Below are 18,234 nucleotides of genomic sequence, written 5' to 3' on the forward strand. Positions count from 1 at the left end.
ATGAGGAGATGGAAATCATCAAGGTGAATTTACTAAAATAAGCACACTTATCTTTAACACACGTTTTTTAATGCTACGTACCTTTTCATATTAAGTTACAATAGATGACCATTGTGGTTAAATACTTTATACATAACAGTCAAAATGTCCTCTTGATGCTGTCTGTTCGTAATCAGCTACAAGAAACTACATGTTTTCTGATGGGAAAAAAGAAAAATTAGCATATTTACTAAATATTTTCACATGAAATATAAAATACCGATGCGGAACGCAGCAAGTCCGCGTCCGCCTTTCATGGAATACAAACAGTAAAAGATGAGGCGCCCAATGCCTCATTTGTCTCGAAACAACAGAATTCTTTTTTATGTCATTAATCGATACATGCACATAGAGATTTACAGGCACCGCACAAGAACGACAAAGATAAAGGATAATAGATTCTGTCGCTGCTATGCGATGGTTCATTTCTTTTACTTTACAATTGTTCGGTAACTTTAGGCCATCAGGGGTTTACTATTGAGCGTATATTAATGTTTGTGAGGCGAAAATTTACTAATATTACACTCGCTAAATGCGGATTCTCAGGCCCCCAAATCCAAACTATTCGAATGAAAATGGGCTTCCTCGCAGCGCATACTAATGACCATCATGCCCCGCGGCCAACCGTGCAGTTTGAACGTCCTGACGCAAACAGTTCAGAAGTTACGACGATTTTATTTCACGTAGTTCAGTAATTGTCACCCTGTACTTATGATGTAGTGTCCCTATAAGACAGATGGTGTTTTGGTGTTGTTGCAGGCTGTGAGGAGGAGGTTGAGGAGGAGGAGGAGGAGGGTGCGGAGGAGGGTGAGGAGCCGGCATGGAGCGCAAGGAGGAGCAGTACGCGTACGTGCCGCCGCCGCTGGCGCGCTTCTTCCACGCGCTGCCGCACCTCAACGTCAGCCTGCACCTCGTCAACAACACCTTCGCCCCCGACAGCGATGTCTACCTCGAGGTGAGTCGCCCGCCACGCTTCTGCGCTGAGCCGGCGGAGAGAAGCTACCGCGCTACGTGTTATTTTGAGCACCATTTTCGCAGTACGGTGCTAGAGGATTTCTACTGTCACTCCTAATGGGTGTCTAGAGGCCATATTGATTTTGCAGTGCCGGCTGGTGTGGCTGAGCGGTTCTAGGCGCTTCAGTCTGCAACCGCGCGACCGCTACGGTCACAGGTTCCAATCCTGCCTCGGGCATGGATGTGTGTGATGTCCTTAGGTTAGTTAGGTTTAAGTAGTTCTGATGACCTCAGATGTTGAGTCCCATAGTGCTTAGAGCCATTTGATTTTGCAGTGAGGGTTGTGTCCAAAAGCCACATCGCGCAGTTCCGCTGGGTTGTCCTCGAGATACCTACAAGTTGTTAGCGGTCATCGTTTCAAGGTTCCTGTCGCAGTTCGTAATAATAGACAACAAATCATCGAGTAAAACTGAAGTGATATCAGGTGTTCCCCAGGGAAGCGTCCTGGGACCTCTGCTGTTACTGATCTATATAAATGACCTGGATGACAACCTGAGCAGTTCTCTTAGGTTGTTCGCAGACGATGCTGTAATTTACCGTCTAGTAAGGTCATCCGAAGACCAGTATCAGTTGCAAAGCGATTTAGAAAAGATTGCTGTATGGTGTGGCAGGTGGCAGTTGACGCTAAATAACGAAAAGTGTGAGGTGATCCACATGAGTTCCAAAAGAAATCCGTTGGAATTCGTTTACTCGATAAGTAGTACAATTCTCAAGGCTGTCAATTCAACTAAGTACATGGGTGTTAAAATTACGAACAACTTCAGTTGGAAAGACCACATAGAAAATATTGTGGGGAAGGCGAGCCAAAGGTTGCGTTTCATTGGCAGGACACTTAGAAGATGCAACAAGTCTACTAAAGAGACAGCTTACACTACACTCGTTCGTCCTCTGTTAGAATATTGCTGCGCGGTGTGGGATCCTTACCAGGTGGGATTGACGGAGGACACCGAAAGGGTGCAAAAAAGGGCAGCTCGTTTTGTATTTCACGTAATAGAGGAGAGAGTGTGACAGATATGATACGCGCGTTGGGATGGAAGTCATTAAAGCAAAGACGTTTTTCGTCGCGGCGAGATCTATTTACGAAATTTCAGTCACAAACTTTCTCTTCCGAATGCGAAAATATTTTGTTGAGGCCAACCTACATAGGTAGGAATGATCATCAAAATAAAATAAGAGAAAACAGAGCTCGGAAGAAAGGTTTAGGTGTTCGTTTTTCCCGCGCGCTGTTCGGGAGTGGAATGGTAGAGAGATAGTATGATTGTGGTTCGATGAACCCTCTGCCAAGCACTTAAATTTGAATTGCAGAGTAGCCATGTAGATGTAGATGTCGCGAAGACAATTTGTGAATTTTTTGTTTATTTGTTTTGAAGGAAAGTAAGCTTTCGATATGCGCAATAAAGACGTGGGCAGGACTGCAGTTAAGAACCAGCGACTAGCCGTGGCCCAAAATAGGTGAACATAGGCCGCGCGTTCTCGGACAATCGGTCCTGCGGCAGAGGGCTGTGAGGAGAGCTGTTGCTGCGGCCGATACTTGCTGTTCAGGCGCCAGAGCAGAATGATTCAGCAACAGCTAATAACTGCCTTAGGCAATGGCCAACAACGAGGACCAAACGATAAATATTTTCGTGTATTTTTTTGTATCGCTACAATTTTCAGTTGTACTAGAATATAGGTTTCGTGAAACATAATGCCAATGCGAAAGGAGCCGAACTCATACCGATTGTTTACGAAAGAGATGTGCTGAAATTCAACGCACTACGGATTGTTTCGGCGCTCGAGTCTGTCAGAAATAACATTGCGTATCACTTGTGCTAATTCTGTTTCAGTGGCACATGTTTGGAGAAAGGTAGAGCACTTACAAGGGAAAGGCGTGTCACGGCCAACCGGTTCGGCTCATATTTGGTAGGTCGCCTGCGTCCAACATGAAAGACTTTAAGATATTTTGGCTCAACACCCGTCCGTTTTCGAGAAAACTACCCCTTAAGTTCAAGACGCGTTAGCGACCCAGTATTGACGGAATCGTTAGATAGTGGAAAACTGAGCAGTTTTCATCATCGTATATGGGGTTCGCAAACGCATATTCTCCTAGAAATCGAGAAAAGAAACTATTTCTTTTGTCGCATATGTACCCACAAGGTAAATGCTGTTCACCGAAATCGGCGCTGGCGTAACTACCCAGGCACCTGCTGGCAAGCAGAGAACGTGTGTTCGATTGCCAAATGTATTTAGCAGTTTTTTTCGTTTTCACCTTTTTCTGTATCGAAAATTGTCCTGAATAGGAGGGTTAATAAGACAAGCAGATCAATAAGGAATAATAACAAAGTGGACAAATAAAATTCTCAAGCGCCATGGATTAGTAAAGAATGAAAATTTTAAGCCTCGTGGTATGAAAACAATTCCGAGTAAGACTGCTGCAAAGACGAGAATTCTATGCACGTTACGGCATAAGGAAGAAAAACGAACCCTTGTCGCAGGCCGTAGTATACAGGGTGTCTCACCTAACTCTGCCATCTCAAATATCTCTGGAACAACAATAGATATTCAAAAACTGTTTTCACCAGCATGAACGTACGGCAGGGACGTAGGAAATCAAATACCATTCAAAATTTTAAAACTTAGACAATACAAACTTGTGTATTTTAAATGGGCACCCCCCATTATTTCGTATGCAATCAATAGTATGAAAAATCACAAAAATAATGGCGTTGGTTGCATCGCAATACGTCAATTACATCCCGAGAAATTGCGAAGCGAAGTTGACGCTTGAAAAAAATGAAGCGCACAGCTAGCGCACGTCCTGAGACTTAACCGTGCGCCTCACGCTGCCTGTGTCAGGGGCTCACACAGTGGGAAGGTATGCACAACCCACAAAAATCAACAAGTAACACGTCCAACGCAAAGTTACGTTTTTCAAATTGCAAATGTATGTTTATTCTAGCGAAATGACAACTAGACCTACAGTTAGACATAACACACTTGAATTAACTTTGCTAAACACATTTACTAGTGCCCTGTTCTCCACAGAAACTTTATTGTTGTGTATTACATCCAGCATAGAAAATACACCCACATCTTGACCAGTGAAACTGTGTCACGTCAACATACACTCCTGGAAATTGAAATAAGAACACCGTGAATTCATTGTCCCAGGAAGGGGAAATTTTATTGACACATTCCTGGGGTCAGATACATCACATGATCACACTGACAGAACCACAGGCACATAGACACAGGCAACAGATCATGCACAATGTCGGCACTAGTACAGTGTATATCCACCTTTCGCAGCAATGCAGGCTGCTATTCTCCCATGGAGACGATCGTAGAGATGCTGGATGTAGTCCTGTGGAACGGCTTGCCATGCCATTTCCACCTGGCGCCTCAGTTGGACCAGCGTTCGTGCTGGACGTGCAGACCGCGTGAGACGACGCTTCATCCAGTCCCAAACATGCTCAATGGGGGACAGATCCGGAGATCTTGCTGGCCAGGGTAGTTGACTTACACCTTCTAGAGCACCTTGGGTGGCACGGGATACATGCGGTCGTGCATTGTCCTGTTGGAACAGCAAGTTCCCTTGCCGGTCTAGGAATGGTAGAACGGTGGGTTCGATGACGGTTTGGATGTACCGTGCACTATTCAGTGTCCCCTCGACGATCACCAGTGGTGTACGGCCAGTGTAGGAGATCGCTCCCCACACCATGATGCCGGGTGTTGGCCCTGTGTGCCTCGGTCGTATGCAGTCCTGATTGTGGCGCTCACCTGCACGGCGCCAAACACGCATACGACCATCATTGGCACCAAGGCAGAAGCGACTCTCATCGCTGAAGACGACACGTCTCCATTCGTCCCTCCATTCACGCCTGTCGCGACACCACTGGAGGCGGGCTGCACGATGTTGGGGCGTGAGCGGAAGACGGCCTAACGGTGTGCGGGACCGTAGCCCAGCTTCATGGAGACGGTTGCGAATGGTCCTCGCCGATACCCCAGGAGCAACAGTGTCCCTAATTTGCTGGGAAGTGGCGGTGCGGTCCCCTACGGCACTGCGTAGGATCCTACGGTCTTGGCGTGCATCCGTGCGTCGCTGCGGTCCGGTCCCAGGTCGACGGGCACGTGCACCTTCCGCCGACCACTGGCGACAACATCGATGTACTGTGGAGACCTCACGCCCCACGTGTTGAGCAATTCGGCGGTACGTCCACCCGGCCTCCTGCATGCCCACTATACGCCCTCGCTCAAAGTGCGTCAACTGCGCATACGGTTCACGTCCACGCTGTCGCGGCATGCTACCAGTGTTAAAGACTGCGATGGAGCTCCGTATGCCACGGCAAACTGGCTGACACTGACGGCGGCGGTGCACAAATGCTGCGCAGCTAGCGCCATTCGACGGCCAACACCGCGGTTCCTGGTGTGTCCGCTGTGCCGTGCGTGTGATCATTGCTTGTACAGCCCTCTCGCAGTGTCCGGAGCAAGTATGGTGGGTCTGACACACCGGTGTCAATGTGTTCTTTTTTCCATTTCCAGGAGTGTATATTCGAAGTGCCCTCTGTTTGCAACAATACACGTTTGCAGGCTGGTAACAGGAGACCGTTGCACAGATTGTAGAGTTTCTATAGATATTGCCGCACATGCCGCAGTAATACGATGTTGCATATCGTCTACTGTTGTTGGGGTTCTCTTTGTCTCTTACTGCGCCCCAGAGAAAGAAGTCTAAAGGCAAGTCGGGGGACCGTGCTGGCCATCGCACAGTACCTCCCCGCCCCATCCACCTATTTGGAAATATCGCATCTAGAACATCTCTGGCAACTTCTTCATTGCGTGCGGGACATCCGTCATGTTGGAACCACAGAGATAGACGAGTTTCCAATCATAGATCCTCCATGAGGAGTGCTAGTGTGTGTTGAAGAAATGATGCATATCGCTGTCCATTCAGTGTTCCACGGTAAAAATAGGGACCTACAATACAGTTAGCAATGATACCGCACCAAACAGTTGATGAGCAACTTGACGAATCCAGTGGGGATTTTGCACGGACCAGTAGTGTATGTTCCGCAGATTCACATTACCATGATTTGTAAATGAAGCCTCGTCCGTAAACAACGTATTGCTTAGGAATACTGGATTACCTTGCAGCTGCTGAAGTGCATAACGACAGAACGCAATGCGGGATTCAAAGTCATTCCCGTGCAGTTCTTAGTGCAGTGAGATGTGGAAAGGATAACGCCGATGCAGTTGCAAGATTCTGCACACACTACTGTAGCTTATTCCTGCACCTCGTGCAATTTCTCGTGCACCCACGTGAGGATTGTGCGCTACAGCAGCCAGAACAGTGATTTCGTTTCCATTGCCAGTCGCTGGCGTTGTACGTCGACGTTGTACGTCGCCCAGCTTCCTGTTTCCGTGAGTGTCTTGCAGATGTTGCCAATGGCTCGACGTGACGGACACCGCCGATCCGGGTAGCGTTCAGCATACAGTGTCGCAGCTGCGATTGCATTTCTGTGACATTCGCCATAAATTAAAATAATATCTAGTATTTCTTCATTACTGAAGGCCGTCATATCGACTAAATGACGGCAAATGTAACAAGTCACAAGAAAACAGAGTTTAATGTGGCAACGTATGTGAATTACGTTACAGTATGAGAGCAGCGTAGCAGACCAGATGAGGAGACACTTGTACACTGAAGACAGAGCGTGTGAGGTGATATGGGAATGTTTACGGCAGGGTACGGGCGCCAGTGTAGGCAACCCCTGCTCTGAGCACAGTACTACTTGTGATGCATTACGTGAGAAACTGTGACGCCATTGCTATCCTTTACAAGCCACATATTTCAGAACTTATGAGGTTTAGAAACGTTAAACCGTGTTACCACTAATTGTTCCTCTAGTTGTCATTTCGCAACAATAAACATTATGTGCAAGAAATCCATCAGTCTGATACTGCATTATTTAACACATTATAAGAGGTGGACCGGTTCAAGTAAGGTACAGCTCAAGAAGGGGCTAAACTAACCCCCTTTAGGAGAGCCATCAATGAAATATGGGCCAATGAAGTGTCGTCATACAATGCCACACCGTACATTAACACTCCACTGACGTAGTACGTCAGTCCCATCACGATTACCGGCAGCGTGAGGTGTACGCTTGAGTCTCAGGACGCGCGGTAGCTGTGCGCTTCTCATACACTCCTGGAAATGGAAAAAAGAACACATTGACACCGGTGTGTCAGACCCACCATACTTGCTCCGGACACTGCGAGAGGGCTGTACAAGCAATGATCACACGCACGGCACAGCGGACACACCAGGAACCGCGGTGTTGGCCGTCGAATGGCGCTAGCTGCGCAGCATTTGTGCACCGCCGCCGTCAGTGTCAGCCAGTTTGCCGTGGCATACGGAGCTCCATCGCAGTCTTTAACACTGGTAGCATGCCGCGACAGCGTGGACGAGAACCGTATGCGCAATTGACGCACTTTGAGCGAGGGCGTATAGTGGGCATGCGGGAGGCCGGGTGGACGTACCGCCGAATTGCTCAACACGTGGGGCGTGAGGTCTCCACAGTACATCGATGTTGTTGCCAGTGGTCGGCGGAAGGTGCACGTGCCCGTCGACCTGGGACCGGACCGCAGCGACGCACGGATGCACGCCAAGACCGTAGGATCCTACGCAGTGCCGTAGGGGACCGCACCGCCACTTCCCAGCTCCTGGGGTATCGGCGAGGACCATTTGCAACCGTCTCCATGAAGCTGGGCTACGGTCCCGCACACCGTTAGGCCGTCTTCCGCTCACGCCCCAACATCGTGCAGCCCGCCTCCAGTGGTGTCGCGACAGGCGTGAATGGAGGGACGAATGGAGACGTGTCGTCTTCAGCGATGAGAGTCGCTTCTGCCTTGGTGCCAATGATGGTCGTATGCGTGTTTGGCGCCGTGCAGGTGAGCGCCACAATCAGGACTGCATACGACCGAGGCACACAGGGCCAACACCCGGCATCATGGTGTGGAGAGTGATCTCCTACACTGGCCGTACACCACTGGTGATCGTCGAGGGGACACTGAATAGTGCACGGTACATCCAAACCGTCATCGAACCCATCGTTCTACCATTCCTAGACCGGCAAGGGAACTTGCTGTTCCAACAGGACAATGCACGTCCGCATGTATCCCGTGCCACCCAACGTGCTGTAGAAGGTGTAAGTCAACTACCCTGTCCAGCAAGATCTCCGGATCTGTCCCCCATTGAGCATGTTTGGGACTGGATGAAGCGTCGTCTCACGCGGTCTGCACGTCCAGCACGAACGCTGGTCCAACTGAGGCGCCAGGTGGAAATGGCATGGCAAGCCGTTCCACAGGACTACATCCAGCATCTCTACGATCGTCTCCATAGGAGAATAGCAGCCTGCATTGCTGCGAAAGGTGGATATACACTGTACTAGTGCCGACATTGTGCATGCTCTGTTGCCTGTGTCTATGTGCCTGTGGTTCTGTCACTGTGATCATGTGATGTATCTGACCCCAGGAATGTGTCAATAAAGTTTCCCCTTCCTGGGACAATGAATTCACGGTGTTCTTATTTCAATTTCCAGGAGTGTATTTCAAGCCTCAACTTCGCTTCACAATTTCTCTGGATCTAAATGACGTATTGCGATGCAACCAACGCCATTATTTTTGTGAATTTTCATACTATTAATTGTATGCGAAATAATAGGGGGTGTCTATTTAAAAAATACACAAGTTTGTGTTGAAAATAGTATTTGTTTACGTTTTAAAATTTCTCATAGTATTTAGTTTCCTAAGCCCCTGCCGTACGTTCATGTTGGTGAAAACCGTTTTTGAATATCTATTGCTGTTCCAGAGATATTTGAGTTGGCAGAGTTAGGTGATACACCCTGTGTACGAAATACAACATTTTCAGAGCGCTATGTTCCCTCAAAGCGTGTGGAAAATTGTTGTCAAAAGTTTCCCTGTGCTTGTAAAAAACTAATGATTAATTTATTCCTCTGCGTAGAGAAGAGGTCAATCGTATAACCGACTCGTTAAAAAGTGTGTGCTTCACTTGCTATAGATCCGGGAAAGCCGGCCGAAGTCGCCGTGCGGTTCTAGGCGCTGCAGTCTGGAACCGCGAGACCACTACGGTCGCAGGTTCGAATCCTGCCTCGGGCATGGATGTGTGTGATGTCCTTAGGTTAGTTAGGTTTAACTAGTTCTAAGTTCTAGGGGACTAATAACCTCAGAAGTTGAGTCCCATAGTGCTCAGAGCCATTTGAACCATTTTTTGAGATCCGGGAAAAATGACAAATTCACTTTACGAAACATATGTTGAGAACATTTTAAAACCGTACGTTTTTGACAACAAATTTTGTCTGATACTGGACTCCTGGAGTGCACAAACTAATATCCTTATGTATGATAGTATGCTCACAGATGGTGAGGGCCAACCGATTTGCACGGGAGAGGTAGTGCCGCCAAACTGCACACCTGTATGCCAGCCATGTATTGTTTATTTTTATCGCCAAGTTAAAAATTTTATTTCGAGGCTCGAAAATTGCAATGTGCTTCTGGCTAATCGGAGCCTCATTATTTTATCCATTAGCCTGCCGAGCAGACTCCTCTTTTTGTTAACCGATCCAAAATAAATAATAGTAGTTACATCGCTTATGTTATTCGGGGCAGTCTGTAAGTACAGTAAACATTATGTGTGTGTGTGTGTGTGTGTGGGTGGGTGGGTGGTGCGCGTGCTCGTCTCAGGCGTGCATCACTCCGTTTGCGTCGACGCTTGCGCTTACCAGTGTCCGTTAGCGCGCAACAGATACATAGGCAGAAAAAATGGCTCTGAGCACTATAGGACACAACTTCTGAGGTCATTAGTCCCCTAGAACTTAGAACTAGTTAAACCTAACTAACCTAAGGACATCACAAACATCCACGCCCGAGGCAGGATTCGAACCTGCGACCGTAGCGGTCTTGCGGTTCCAGACTGCAGCGCCTTTAACCGCACGGCCACTTCGGCCGGCTACATAGGCAGAGAGAGAGTATATTTATTCGAAAGTATGGCCATGCACCTTCCATGGGCCTTTCCTTGAAGGGCACGACTGTACCGGGCTGTAACGCGATATTTTCCAGTGTCAAAAGAAAAGCGGAGCGCTCGCGGTGTGACAGAGTACTGCAAACGCAGCAGCTGCTCTCTTGCATGAAACTCGAGGGGGTATTCGTCGTTAAACACCGTCTAACCTTTCTTTTTTCCCCCTTCAGATGCATTCACGTTTTTCAAAAAGGTCGCTGTTTCGAATACGAAATGAAAGCCCCTTAAAGATGACCCCGTTCATCGATACTCTGTTCTTCCGATGTTCTTCAGCTGAATGAAACTGGGCGATGCAGAATTAACCTCGGGATATTCCCAGAGCAGTGTTACGGGGCTGTTAGTGTTCACTGCAAGTATAAATGATACGGTGGATAACGTTGAAAACTCCGTTAGGCCGTCTCGGGACGATTTCTTTGAATGCAGGAAGGCTGCGTAGGCGCAAAATTGCAACGAAATGCAAAAGGTCGACGATTCGTGTAGTGACTGGCAATTGTAAACAAATGGAGTGCGCTGCTCATTAATAGTGTGGAAGACCCTTTACTGTTGTATTACACTGTTGTTGCAGTGGTGGTCTTCAGTCCAAAGACTGGTTTTATGCAGCTCTGAGTGCTCGCGTTTTCTGGGCAGGACTCTTCACCTCTGCTTAGCTGGTGCCACCTATACCTACGTAAACCTTCGGATCTAATCTTTTGTAGCACCACATTTCAAAAGCTTAGATGTATTCTCTTCTTTTCCGTACTGTTTAGGGGAGGACGTTGATGAAATTGTACCAATAATGTTAATTTTCGATTTAATTTTTATTTCTTAGTGCAGCTGATGGACAATAAGTTCCCAAAGTTTCAATGTTGAAATCGCATCCGAAGTGCCTGAAAATTAATTAAACGTGTGACGTGGCCCCCCTGCCACACCAAGCTAAGAGGGATAACAACCCCTACATTCACAAGGAGAGGCTTCCAAATTGTATCCTGGATCTTGTCAAGCCCACTCACAGGTTTCTAGCCGATGCTACACTTCTAAAAAGTGTGTTCATGGCAAAACCCAAAATCCAAATGAGTCTCTAAATTCACTCATATGGAAACGATGCCCTAAAAACACATTTGAATGTGCTACAGTTGTCAGAATTGCAACTTACGATGCAGTTATTGTATTTAATGATGGGAACGTCGGGAGGATGAAGGTATTAGAAAGATTGGGCTTCAAGTTAGGAAATTTTACTCAAGATTTACAGCGCGTCTCTGCAGCTGAAAAGTCAGGTGAAGAGCTGGTAACGGAAAGTAGACTGACAACAAGAAACCAGAAGAGAAGCCTTGAGGGGAAAACCGACCCAAAAAAAAATGTGGTGCCTTCTGAAGAAGTGACATAAGGAAAAAAGTTAGGTTGAACTTTAAATTGCGTTTCCTGAAAAGTTTGTTTTTTAAAGTTTATGTACCTTTTCCTCAGATTCTATGAATGCTAGAATAATGATATTTTGTATACATATTTTTGTAAACCTAATAAACGTTGTCTCAATAGCAAATTTTGAAATTCTGATTGCAAGCTGAGATATGGGACAAAATGCTTGGAATTTTGCATAAATTTAAAATTGTATTTGTGGAATTATAATTAAAAAATTATGAAAATTCTCCTATTTGACCTATTCCAGGCCAGTCCATTCGCCAAACATTCTCTCGTTGGAAGAGGTCCTCTAGCTACTCAGTTCGGTGGGATCCCTTATTGTCATCCATAAACGTTAAGTGAGGGCCGAATGCATCCGTGAAAAGACGCACATGGGGAAGGAGTACAGTGTCGCAATAACGTTGACCAGCGAGTGAAGCCTGTTCAAAGATTTGGTCGGTACGCCCATGCAACATTATACCTGCCCACACGTAATATGTGGACAACCGACACGATCATGTACGACAGTGTTCCTGGATGCAGGCCGTGTACCCGCTTCATGCCACATGGTGGTACGTCCAGCACTGTAGAACAGGATCATTTTGCTAGTCCAGGTGACATAGTGTTGGGAACCATAATGTTACATCGAGTTAAATCACATACTACACCTGTGGAATGGGTTGGAGAGAATCACTGCAGTTGTGTCCACATGCTACAGCGGCCATCCAGTTCTGATCGACCGCGCAGGCGGAGGAATGGGACGCCCTACCACAAGAATTGCATACCAACATTGTGGCAGCACGCCTCGGCAGCTAGGGGGTCGGCGAGGCAGATTGCCAACCGAAGGTTCAAATGGCTCTGAGCACTATGGGACTCAACTGCTGAGGTCATTAGTCCCCTAGAACTTAGAACTAGTTAAACCTAACTAACCTAAGGACATCACAAACATCCATGCCCGAGGCAGGATTCGAACCTGCGACCGTAGCGGTCTGGCGGTTCCAGACTGCAGCGCCTTTAACCGCACGGCCACTTCGGCCGGCGCCAACCGAAGGAGCCCGGGTTCGATTCCCAGCCGGATCGGAGATTTTCCCCGTTCAGGGACTGGGTGTTGCGTTGCCTTACATTCCTATCGCCATTAGTGACACGAAAGTCGTCTCAAACACATAGTCGTATCATCTTTCCACTTTTGAGACCGCTGCATGGGCAAGAATTTAAAGCCAATAAACTGAAATTTAAAAAAAAAAAAGCCTTGTGGTAAGCACTGGTGCACGGTTCAGAACGTGTATTGCCGTATGCGGTTATTACACACCCTATTAGAACCCCTATACCGCCGTTTGTGATCTCAAGGTGACCATCTTCAGTCGCGGCGACTTCAGTATAATTATCGTCTTTGAGTAAAAGTGTCGTTTCTATTCGTCTTATTGTATTTTTCTGTCAGTTACCTTCTACAATATTACTGTAGCAGTTCTTCCTATGTACGGACCTAGTTTCATCGAGCTGTGTTACTTGGCAGTAGCGGGGCGGGGTAGCCACGCGGTTTAGGGCGCCTTGCCACGGTTAACGCCCCCCCCCCCTCCCCCTCGCCCATCAGAGGTTCGAGTCGTGTGTGTATTGTCCTTACCATAAGTACTGTGTAAGCCTAGGGACTGATGACCTCAGCAGTTTGGTCCCATAGGAACTTACCACCACCAACACCACCACTTGGCAGTAACACATCATGCAGAAGTTACTTTCTCCATTACGTTGTACGCACCAGCGTATTTCTCTCAGTCAGAAAATCTTTATTCGCTATTTCCAGCCTGCACTTTACACCCCCTCTATTTCTAACGTCATGAGTTATTTTCCTCTCCAGATAATAAAACTCATCAACTACAGCGGTGACCAAAATTAAAGCAACAAACGGAAATTTTGCAAGGTTACGTTTATTTTGCCACAAAACAGTATAAACAGGTGATAGTGAAGTAGAAACAATGTAAAGAATACGGAACGTAAACATAGAGCTAGACAATCATGTTCTTCGTTTCTTCCAATTTGTCGGATTTGCACACGCTTTCCGACAACTGGTTAATGTGCTCAGTATGGCGTGTGAGCATCTCTGGCAGCAATAAACGCCTGAGAACGAGTGGGCTTGCTGTAAATAGTGTGATCAGCCTCATGTTGAGGCAATAAAGCCCGTTCTCCCTGCAGAGCTGCTCGCAAGTCTTGGAGAGTGCTTGGTGGGTGCTGACGTGATGCAACCTGTCTCTCAAGTGCGTCACAGACACGCTCTATGGGATTCAGATCGTGCAAGCGAGCAGGCCACGCCACTCGTACAATATCTACCGTTTCCAAAAACACCTAAAATACCCGTGCTTTATGAGGTCCAGCATCATCGTCCATCAGTTCGAAGTCTGGGCCCACAGCACCTCGCAACAACCGCGCATGAGATTCTAAAATCTCCTCACTGTACCTGATAGCAGTTAAACCTTGCTGATTCTCCCGTACAATTTCATTAAGAGGTGTTCACGTAGTCAACATAATCCCCGCCCACACCATTAGGGATCCTCATCGATTTTAGTCTCTTTCCACAACCTTTGGGTCGTGTTCCACGTTCCCTCCAGATGCGAATCGTCGAGATTTACTCTCAAGACCAAATCGGGAACTCATCTGTGATAAGAACATTGGCCCACTGTTCGACCACCTAGGTGGCATGTTGACGGCTCCACTCTAGACCTTCCCTGTTGTGGAGACGCGTCAGAGGCGCACATACAGCAGATTTCAGACAATAAAGCCCACCATACCGTACACCGTTTGCCTCGATACAACGCGTCCAGTGGACGCTGTGAGGTCGGATGCCAGTTGCCGTGCACTGCTAGGTCCTCTCCTTTTGATATCACACTTGGTCAGCCACATCCCGTTCCTCGGGATGCTGTTTCGGTCTCTATAAACGGTCGCCACGTCCGAGAAACAAAGATTCACATTAATATACATACTAAGATGGTATCTGTTCTTTCAGTCATGTCCGAAAGAACAAAAAAATGGTTCAAATGGCTCTGAGCACTATGGGACTTAACATCTATGGTCATCAGTCCCCTAGAACTTAGAACTACTTAAACCTAACTAACCTAAGGACATCACACAACACCCAGTCATCACGAGGCAGAGAAAATCCCAGACTCCGCCGGGAACCGAACCCGGGAACCCGGGCGTGGGAAGCGAGAACGCTACCGCACGACCACGAGCTGCGGACCCGAAAGAACAGATACCATCTTAGTGTATATATAGTTAAGGCTCACCGGCCACTTGACCATCTTCTTCTTCTGTGCGAATGCACAGTGCCCGAACTAGCCGGCCGCAGTGGTCTAGCGGTTCTGGCGCTGCAGTCCGGAACCGCGGGACCGCTACGGTCGCAGGTTCGAATCCTGCCTCGTGCATGGGTGTGTGTGATGTCCTTAGGTTAGTTAGGTTTAAGTAGTTCTAAGTTCTAGGTGACCGATGACCAGAAGTTAAGTCCCATAGTGCTCAGAGCCATTTGAACCATTTTTTAGTGCCCGAACTCTTACGGGAATCGGCAACGCGCCGCGAGTAGTGAGTATAATGGGCGTGGGCACTACGAATGTAGTGCGCGACAATACGTTGAGAATGTGGGTTTCGCTGGAGGCGTGCCAGGGATAAATCCCTGCAGTCGCACTATTCTCTGTGTCCTCGGTGGCTCAGATGGATAGAGCGTCTGCCATGTAAGCAGGAGATCCCGGGTTCGAGTTCCGGTCGGGGCACACATTTTCATTTGCCTGTAAGCAGCTAAGGGTTTTTATTTAGTTGTAGATTCACGTTAAGCCATTGGGCCACATCAGTCTGGTAGGTGTCTTCTCTGTGGCATACTGCACCGTCTGTGACTGTGTACACAGCGGTTGTGGATGTGGGACTATCCAGGAAACACTACCCCGCTTGATAGCTGCCCCGACGTCAGTGCTGGCTTTCCGGTCCAAAAAACCAATGCAGTGACATGGGTACGGGGAATGGTGGTGGACTACGTGTATAACGAATCGGAAAAGGACAAAATTGATTTTTGGCATTTTCTCCTGGATGGACACACGAAGCTGCAGCAGCATAAGAAATATGGGCAAGACTTCGCTAATTACTTGACACTTACATTTACCGACCCGCCGGCCAGATGGGGTGTGACGGGTGAGAGATGAGATAGACGAAGAAGCCGAGTTAGACATCGATCACACTTACGGACCCTTAGTTAATTTCGAGAAGACGACCCAGTCTTACACCAACGTCTGGAGAACGAGTCGATAGATGGCTCTCTTGCTCTATCGAACGTCGGGTCGTGAGCAGGTGTCGCCCCCGATACGAATTTCATTTCATTGCTACAGGAGCATGTTTCTTTTACATTTGCACTATCCGCAATGCCTTCATATCTTTCATTTGGACATTTTCTGTTTTATTCATTTCCTTAATTACTTAATTTCCTAATTAGGCACTATTTGTCAACATATGGACATTGTAGACACTATTTATGCGGTAGTACAACAAAATGTATGTCAGCAAAGGTGGTAAGCCTGACATTGGAAATTAAAAAAAAAAAAAAAGAAAAATATAACAAAAAAAGAAAAATATAACAAAAAAAGTTGGTAGAGCACTTGGCCGCGAAAGGCAAAGGTCCCGAGTTCGAGTCTCGGTCGGACACACACACACACACACACACACACACACACACACACAAAAATGGTAGAGCACTTGCCCGCGAAAGGCAAAGGTCCCGAGTTCGAGTCTCGGTCGGGCACACAGTTTTAAAAAAAAAAGTGGATAGAGCGTCTGCCATGTAAGCACGAGATCCCGGGTTCGAGTCCCGGTCGGGGCACACATTTTCATTTGCCTGTAAGCAGCTAAGGGTTTTCATTTAGTTGTAGATTCACGTTAAGCCATTGGGCCACATCAGTCTGGTAGGTGTCTTCTCTGTGGCATACTGCACCGCCTGTGACTGTGTACATAGCGGTTGTGGATGTGGGACTATCCAGGAAACACTACCCCGCTTGATAGCTGCCCCGACGTCACTGCTGGCGTTGTCTGTTGGGCGGAATGCCATCTTCCGCGCAGAACACAATCGTACGGACATCTGTGACAGTTTGTATGACTATATGGTGAATTGGACACAGGACGGGAAAACAGCGCTTTGTTGCTTTACTTTTGGACACCAGTGTATTTCAGAGTCTCTTTTGCTAATCCGATTCTCTGAGCATCACCTGGTTTAATTCCACTACATTACATTAACATCGTCTTGCTTTTATTGTGCTCATCTTGTAATATCTTTTGAAGACGCTGTCCATTCTGTTAAATAGCTCTCCAGTCTTTTGCCGTCTCTGAAAGAGTTACAGTGTCACCAGAAACTGCCAAAGTTTTTTTTTTTTTTTTTTCTCCCTGAACTTTAATTTCAAACTTGGCCTTACTTTCCTTTACCGCTTGTCCAATGTACTGACAATAACATCTGCGATAGACGTATGAAAGGTTAAACTTCCGTTTAGTAAACAGAATCTCTGAATGTAATCCACTAAAGGTGGGGTGAGAGAGTGATTTCTTAATGCCCTAATTTAGAGAGAATGCAAGGCAGAGGCCGCTGTCAGCTCGTCAGCAAAGTTCTTTTACTCTCACCAGTTACTCGGCGCTCTGTGGCGCATTGTGCAGCCCTGTCGTCGCTGAGCGGCGCAATTTAAACTTTGCGGGGACTCGCAGCACCGCTAATCATCTGCTTTGGGAAAAAGCAACCGTATTACCGCGCGCGCCCAGAAAGCCGTGAATGGCCGGAGCGCTTAATTACTCGCCTGGCTTTCAGCGCCACGCAAAAGAGTTTACGTAGAGGACGCATTACGCGTCGTGCCTAAAGATTTTATCTTAAGTAGTTCACAACAAGGACAGCTGCGAAACACGTTCGCTTTTCCGTTCTAGTATTTCTGCAGCTACAGTTATCTCGCTCCGATCCCCTCCGTGTGGAATGCGGTGGAGGGTATTTCTTACTCCATAAAACAGCTTGTATCCTGTAATGTACAAACAATTTTCAGCAGATCATTTTGTTTCTTAATTGACATCATGGCAGTCACAATAAATGTCAGAGTTATGTATCTGCTTCACCTGCGGTCTCGTAGATCGCAACCGAATCTCATCTTCTCGGTCTTGGAGCATGCAAGGAGCAAGCAAATCCAATGGAATCGGGTTCTCATTCTGAATGTTGAATTTTAAGTTCAGATTGTTCACCTCCATGCTGTTCGTTACATACATGAAATTACTTAAAACATCTATAAATTCCTCGTCATGAGTCTCTCCAGACACGATACTTTACGTGACATCTCTCAAAGAACTAACTAGTACACAGTCAAGCCTGCCAGTCATGACACCAGACCACAGGAAACTGATATAAATTTTATTGCAAAAGTGGTATACAAAATACCTTGACTTTTATTACAGTTCAGTTGTTACATTTTATCGAACTGCTTTTCAGTTAATTATTTCCTTTTCTTTTATAAGGGATATTCAGAATTTTGTTACGTTTTCATTCGACTAACTTCAGTATAATAATTGCACAAGTTCTAATGAAATATTTGATGTTACAAAACGAATTAATCATTTCTTATACATTAATAAAAAATGAAACTAATAAGTTATTTACGAATCACAGTTCCACTTACTACATGCCCCGTATAAGTCGCCAGAACATCGACAACATTTTGTAACTGATGCGATACCTGTCGTCT

General features: G+C 46.9%; 1 protein-coding gene across 3 annotated transcripts in view; it reads left to right on the forward strand.

The window, feature by feature from the left end:
- The window catches only part of LOC126163047 (protein tweety), a 1,031,842-nt gene that overhangs the window by 843,120 nt on the left and 170,488 nt on the right, over nucleotides 1–18,234 (forward strand). For all 3 annotated transcript variants that reach the window (XM_049919930.1, XM_049919933.1, XM_049919932.1), the window contains exon 3: nucleotides 799–994. In XM_049919930.1, the coding sequence (XP_049775887.1) occupies nucleotides 860–994 (135 nt within the window). In that variant the 5' untranslated portion in view covers nucleotides 799–859. The remainder of the gene's footprint in view (nucleotides 1–798; nucleotides 995–18,234) is intronic.

This window comes from Schistocerca cancellata, chromosome 2 (genome assembly GCF_023864275.1).
Source record: "Schistocerca cancellata isolate TAMUIC-IGC-003103 chromosome 2, iqSchCanc2.1, whole genome shotgun sequence".
In the NCBI taxonomy this organism is placed as follows: Eukaryota; Metazoa; Arthropoda; class Insecta; order Orthoptera; family Acrididae; genus Schistocerca; species Schistocerca cancellata.